The sequence below is a fragment of the Belonocnema kinseyi genome, chromosome 5 (genome assembly GCF_010883055.1).
Source record: "Belonocnema kinseyi isolate 2016_QV_RU_SX_M_011 chromosome 5, B_treatae_v1, whole genome shotgun sequence".
Taxonomy (NCBI): Eukaryota; Metazoa; Arthropoda; class Insecta; order Hymenoptera; family Cynipidae; genus Belonocnema; species Belonocnema kinseyi.
In genome coordinates, this window is record NC_046661.1 from 51,921,663 (window position 1) to 51,927,907 (window position 6,245).

Here is a 6,245-nt window from a genome sequence, read left to right on the forward strand (position 1 = left end):
ATTTTTTTGTTCTATTATAATATTACATTTCTACTCTAAAGAGATAAATTAATTTTTATAAATTAAAATATAGGTAGGCACTTTTATTGAATTGATTTATTTCTTAAAAAAGCAATTATTTGTATACTATTCTATTTTGATACCTTCACTGCACATTGCCAAAAAAATGCGATCCATAATATACTTTATACAAAGGGATCTACTATATTTTCGTACGTTACTGGGTTTTTTCTTTTTTATATTGAACCAGTATTTCTTACTTTTAAATTCGAGGTGAACACTTCAGCGGCACATTTCGCCTGAAGAACAAGTGTCGAAAGGTCCATAAAAATGCTGGTAAGTGAACATTTTCGTTCCACTTTCTAGCTGCTAAATATAGAAGTTTATATTCCGGTTTATCACATAACTAATTATTAAAAAGAGTAAAATACGATGTGAAAAAAACTTCCCTTCGAGAAATTTGCAATTTAAATGTTTTATGTATTTGTTTTCATATAAATTTTCATCAATTTGAAGGATTAACTATGCATTTTTCTATTACCAGTAAAAAAATATCAGCTTTTTTTTCTGAATTGCTTTACTTTTACAGAACATTAATATAAATAAAAATTAATAAATAACATTTCTAATGCAAAACATATATGGCGGTTACTAACCCTCTATGCAGAGGAAATTAATAACAAAAGAAAAAGTAATTCTGAAAAAATTTGAGATGAAAGTACACATGCTAAAGATAATCTGTGCCAAACTTGTTGAGAAAAAAACCCGTTTCCGAGATATTTAAGTGGCCCGATTGACATGGAATATATATATATATACCACCTAAATATCTCGGAAACGGGTTTTTTTTTCTCACCAAATTTGGCCCAGATTATCTTTAACATGTGTACTTTCATCTTAAATTTTTTCAGAATTACTTTTTCTTTTGTTTCAAAATGGCGGACCAAAATATCTCAAAATACGTGGTTTTTCACATGCTCTCCAGATATACCATTTTTTAAGGTGAAAAAAACAATGATGAACCCGCGATTATTATTCAATTTGATATTTTTGGTGTTGCTGGGAATAAATAAACTACTAAAATGCAAAATTACAAAATGGCAGCAGAAAAATAAATTTTTTTATTTATATCTAATGTTCGTTTTAATAACGTAATATCGTTGTAATGTTCGTCTTAAAAATCTATTTTCAATCATCGTTATTATTATTATTTAAAACATATCAATAGTGATACGAGAATCAGATTGAATGGCAAAAATTACATACAGAATAGTTCTTTAATATCTTCAATTACGCTTTTTAATAAATAAATTAATAACTAATTAATTTTGTACATTTAAAAAAACTGTTTATGTTCATAAGGAAGGTAAAGAAAATACAGATAAGACATCAATTATTTAAGTGGTTTTTGAGTACGTTTAATCCAAACATGCGATTTGTTTTGTAAAATTAGTTTGTTCAAATAAATTATTTAAACAAATCATTGCATAAAAAACATTTTTTGTATAAAAAATTTCAGAATTAGATTCTATGTCAAAAATTCTTTTTTTTTTAAATTTTTTGTATTTTTTTTGCAATTTATTTATTTATTTTTTCTTAAATGTTTTTTACACTTCTAAAGTTGAGAATGCAAGTACTTCAAGTTGCTTCGATGCGTTTAAATATCCCATGAGATTCAATACTATATCGTATGTTATATTTGACATAGAATCTAATTCTGACATTGTTTATGTCATAAATGTTTTTATGCAATAATTTGTTTTAAAAAATTGTTTAAACGAAATAATTTTGCAAAATTAATCGCATATTTGGATTAAGCGTACTCAAACCCCTAAAGGAACCCAAAAATTAGTTATTAACGCAAAAATTTGTTTGAACATAATGTTTAAACAAATTAATTTTGCAAAAGTAATGGAAAATTTGAAATCAGTGACTTAATAATAATAATAATTATTACTGAAAATAGGTGTTTAAGACAAACATTAAAACGATATTACGATATTAAAACGAACATTACATACAAATCAATAAATTTATTTTTCCGACGCTATTTTGAATCCGCAATTTTGTAATTTAGCATTTTATTAGTTTATTTATTTCCAGCAACACCAAACATATCAAATTGAATAATCATCTCGAGTTAATCATTGTTTTTTTCACCTTAAAAATGGTATATCTGGAGAGCATGTAAAAAAAAAACGTTTTTTGAGATATTTTGGTCCCCCACTTTGAAACAAAAGAAAAAGTAATTCTGAAAAAATTTAAGATGAAAGTACACATGTTAAAGATAATTTGTGCCAAGTTTGGTGAGAAAAAATAAACCCGTTTCCGAGATATTTAGGTGGCCCGATTGACATGGAATATATATGTATACGTATATTATAAATATTAAATGATATTTGGAAACCATCTATGCAGAAGAAATTGATATTTTTAAATTTAAAGTTTATTTTTATAGTTATTAAAATATGTTTCTACACGTATTTTTAATAATTAAAATTAATAATTGATGGTATGCATAAAATGATAATCTTTTTAGGTGGAGCAATTTATTCTTAGAGGCATACTTGTCGCAGCCTTGACACCGTTTAATTATAATGAGTAAGTCTATAATTGAGCCATTCCCTGGAAAAATTACCAGTTAATTATGAGTTGGGCCCCAAATTACGCTTCAATGCTCTAATCTTCTCCGTCAGGGTCCCCACTTTTCTGATGAACGGGCTAATTTGATTTATCTTGCAATTCATTAATGCTAACGTAAGAATATATGTTTATAAAACCATTTTTATTATTCTTTTAGTACATTATCATTAAATTTGACAGTCATTCCGGATTATGCAGATTATCTTGTAAAAAAAGGAATCGCAGGCGTACTGAGTAAGTAATATCATTTTTTTAATTGAGAAAAGCATTTATCTCTTTGTACATTTGTTTCTTTATTGAACAAGAAAAAGCAATTTTATTTATGGAATAAAATAAGTCAAGAGAATTTTTAAGAAACACAGCTGGATCTTGGTAAAAAAAGTCTTAAACTTAAAATTTTCAAAGCGGATGTTTGAATCTTCATAAAGTTAATAGTTAAAACATATAAAAAATCTTAGGAGAAAAAAAAACACAACATAATTTCAAATTTGATTTTAAAAGTGTGGAAGATTTAAATCCTGATAATTCGAATGTTTAACTAAAACAAATTTTAAAAAATATTAAATTTGCAATTATATAATATTACTCTGAAAATTTGAAAGTATTTATAATAATTTTAATTTAAAAATTTAATGGAAATTAACTTTGGTATGTAAAATAGTTTGTGCAACATCTGGAGAAGGACCAGCTTTATCTGTACCAGAAAGAAAAGCTCTAACTGAAGAATGGATGAAAGCAATCAAATCAACGAAACTGCATTTAATGGTCCATATTGGAGGTGCACCACTTCCGGATGTTTTAGAACTGGTCTGTTTGAAATTATTTATATATTTATACCCGCTTCGCCCGGGTGCCTTAAATAAATAATATTATTTGCGGAATATCCTCAAAAAATCTGAAATATTTTCGCATTTTCCAGAATATTTTGAAGTCTTCTAGAATTATTTTGGAATGTTTTAAAATTTTCCTAAATGCTCTGGAATACTGTAGAATTTTCGAAATTATTTAGAATATTCGAACATGTTCTGGAATGTTTGAGCGTTTTAGAATGTTCTAGGATCTTTTCGAAATAAGTAAAATCTAAAAAACTAAAAATGTCAATGTTTTTTTTAATTCTTCTTCTAAATTGTTAGGCAAGCCACGCAGAAAGTCTGAAAGTAAATTCTTTACTGACTCTACCTGAATTATACTTTAGACCATCAAATGGAAAAGAATTAGCCACCTATTTGAAACTGATATCAAATGCCGCCCCGAAAACACCTTTATTATATTATCACACACCACAAAGAGCACCAGTAAAAAGTAAATTCTTTTATATAATTTATAGTACAAACTTGATCTTTTGTACAATAATAAGTTTTCACTTTTTTGTTTAGTAAAAATCGGTGAGTTTTTGGAAAATTATGGGGACCAAATTTCTACTCTGGTTGGCATAAAATATTCAAACACGGATTTAACTGAAGTTGCTGAAGCTATGGAAACTAGAAACAGAAATTATACAGTCTTTTTGGGAGCTGAGAAGGTAAAGACTGAAAAATTTTACAATTTAAATTTATAGGAGAAAATTCTAAATGAATAAATCTCATTGTTGTTCCTTCAGTAGATCAAAATAAAGTATGTAAATCGTAAGATTATAGATTTGAATTCCTGAAAGTGGAAAAAATTCTATATTCTTGATGGATTTCAGAATGAAGGGCAACTAAAATATTGAATGAAAAAGAAACATTTTTCATTTTTTCTTAAGGTAACTTGATATTTGATTAAATGTTTATTACTCGATTTCAGCTAATATATCCAACATGTGCAATTGGAGGAGAATCTTTCATGTCGGCTTCTTCAAGTTTAATCCCAGAACTTCCTTTATCGATCTTCGCAGCATGTAGAGAAAAGGATTTTGAAAGAGCCAAGAAAAATCAAGAACTCTTTACGAAATCTCTGAATATTTTCCCGAAATATGGTAAGTTCCACTTATAACTTAATAAATAATACAATTAAAAAGTTAAATTAATAAAGAATACTTAACGTTTAAATTGTTTAATAATTTGGAAACTTCAGTTTGAAATATGTAAATGATGATGTCTTCCTAATACATATTGCTCAATTTATTCTGGCTTTGTCTATTGGTTTATTTAAAATGTTTATTTATATGTTTTATAATTTAAAATGAGTTAATTCTAAACTATCTCCTGGTATGTTTAATACTTTTCTCAATTTAAAGAATTTTGTATGAAACCTTTCAATTTGAACTATTTTCAATTGAAAAATTTTCAATTATAAGGAATTTCAGCTATGAATATTTTTAATTCTTCATTCGAGAATATTTGTTACTTAGAATTACATATTACAATTTAAAGAAGTAAAATCGTGTAGTGTTTAATTAAGATTTGCAAATGAAATTATTAAAAAAATTTAATAAATTTCAGGAAATTATGTACAAGGAATAAAACTTGCAATGCGTCACCTCACGTCTTTAGATTTCGGAGATGCTCGAATTCCGTGGAACCGAATTTCGTCAGAGAAAGAATTGAAGTTGATGAAGGAATTTCGATCTGAAGTTTTGGATAAAATGAAATTCCTTTAATGCAAATTACAAATAAAAGAATGTTGAAAATCCCCAAAATTAGTAAAGAAAAACAAAGAAATGTACTGCTTGCTTAAAAATGTGAATATAATTGACAACAATTTTAATATTTATATATCTATATTAAATATAAACGCTACATTTGATTTTGTATTTACAATAAAAATAAAATCAATTTTCATCGAACAAATAAGAAGACTCCCAAATTATATAGACTAGTTAGCTTACTCTCCTCCTTACTTTGAGATCAGTAATTTTTTATTCATCTAGATGCTTTGCATTCGCCATTCGTACTGAGATTTGGTGATCTGAAAACATCAAAGAATATCCATATAAAAAATTTAGTTAAAAACATTTAATTGATAATAAGTTTGAGTACAACAACTTAAAATTACTGGTTAGAGAAAGAAATTGTTCAAATTGGAAATACATATTTACTGTTATAAACAAAATATCTTGAGTAAAATACATCTTCAATTTTTTTTACAAAAAAATATTGCTATATGTTACACTTGGAACTTTATTAACATAACATTCAACAGAAGACTTAAATTTTTATTTCAGGTTTTAAAATATTTAACTATTTTCATCGCTTATTATTTTGAATGGGAGCTCAAAATTTCTCTTACGCTACTGCTGGATTTTTTAAAGTAACAAACACGTTTTCATACTTTCAAATGCAAGGTCCACACTTCATTGAATGTTAATTTATTTCGAAACAAGAATGCGTCCGGAAGGTTCGTCAAAATGCTTTTACTCATAAGATAATCTATTATCCATTGCAATATTTAAGGTGGAAGTAAATAAAGTAGTAAATAGAAGTAAATAAATACATAGATTACGAATTATTTAACACATCAAATTTAAACAAAATTAGATTTAGAGAGGACTCTCGGTACTTTCTGTTTCAACATATTTTTTGCTCACATTCGTAAATTGAAAATAAAGCTTGATTGGCATTTGGAGCGTGGCTTTAAAACTTAAACATGGTAACTACAATTTATATTCATTGTGCTTTTGA

General features: G+C 26.4%; 2 protein-coding genes across 4 annotated transcripts in view; one reads left to right on the forward strand and one right to left on the reverse strand.

Annotated features, from left to right (window-relative positions):
• Positions 1-275: 275 nt before the first annotated feature.
• Positions 276-5,307, forward strand: LOC117172644 (N-acetylneuraminate lyase-like). Of its 2 annotated transcripts, none has more exons than XM_033360754.1 (8): positions 276-336; positions 2,540-2,601; positions 2,801-2,877; positions 3,305-3,450; positions 3,777-3,945; positions 4,020-4,165; positions 4,429-4,600; positions 5,067-5,307. In XM_033360754.1, the coding sequence occupies exons 1-8, from the start codon at positions 331-333 to the stop codon at positions 5,222-5,224; spliced, it is 936 nt and encodes a 311-aa protein (XP_033216645.1). In that variant the 5' UTR covers positions 276-330; the 3' UTR covers positions 5,225-5,307. The 2 variants fall into 2 exon arrangements, with proteins under 2 accessions (XP_033216645.1, XP_033216646.1); XM_033360755.1 differs by having other exon boundaries at positions 310-336; positions 2,824-2,877.
• A 52-nt stretch (positions 5,308-5,359) lies between these two features.
• The window catches only part of LOC117172645, a 6,795-nt gene continuing 5,909 nt past the window's right edge, over positions 5,360-6,245 (reverse strand). For both annotated transcript variants that reach the window (XM_033360756.1, XM_033360757.1), the window contains exon 4: positions 5,360-5,532. In XM_033360756.1, the coding sequence (XP_033216647.1) occupies positions 5,483-5,532 (50 nt within the window). In that variant the 3' untranslated portion in view covers positions 5,360-5,482. The remainder of the gene's footprint in view (positions 5,533-6,245) is intronic.

What these genes read in the sequence shown, in the direction of transcription:
- LOC117172644 (XM_033360754.1), top strand. An exon ending in ACACCGTTTAATTATAATGA is followed by an intron (nt 2,602 to 2,800) that starts GTAAGTCTATAA and finishes TTATTCTTTTAG; the next exon opens with TACATTATCATTAAATTTGA. An exon ending in ACAAAGAGCACCAGTAAAAA is followed by an intron (nt 3,946 to 4,019) that starts GTAAATTCTTTT and finishes TTTTTTGTTTAG; the next exon opens with TAAAAATCGGTGAGTTTTTG.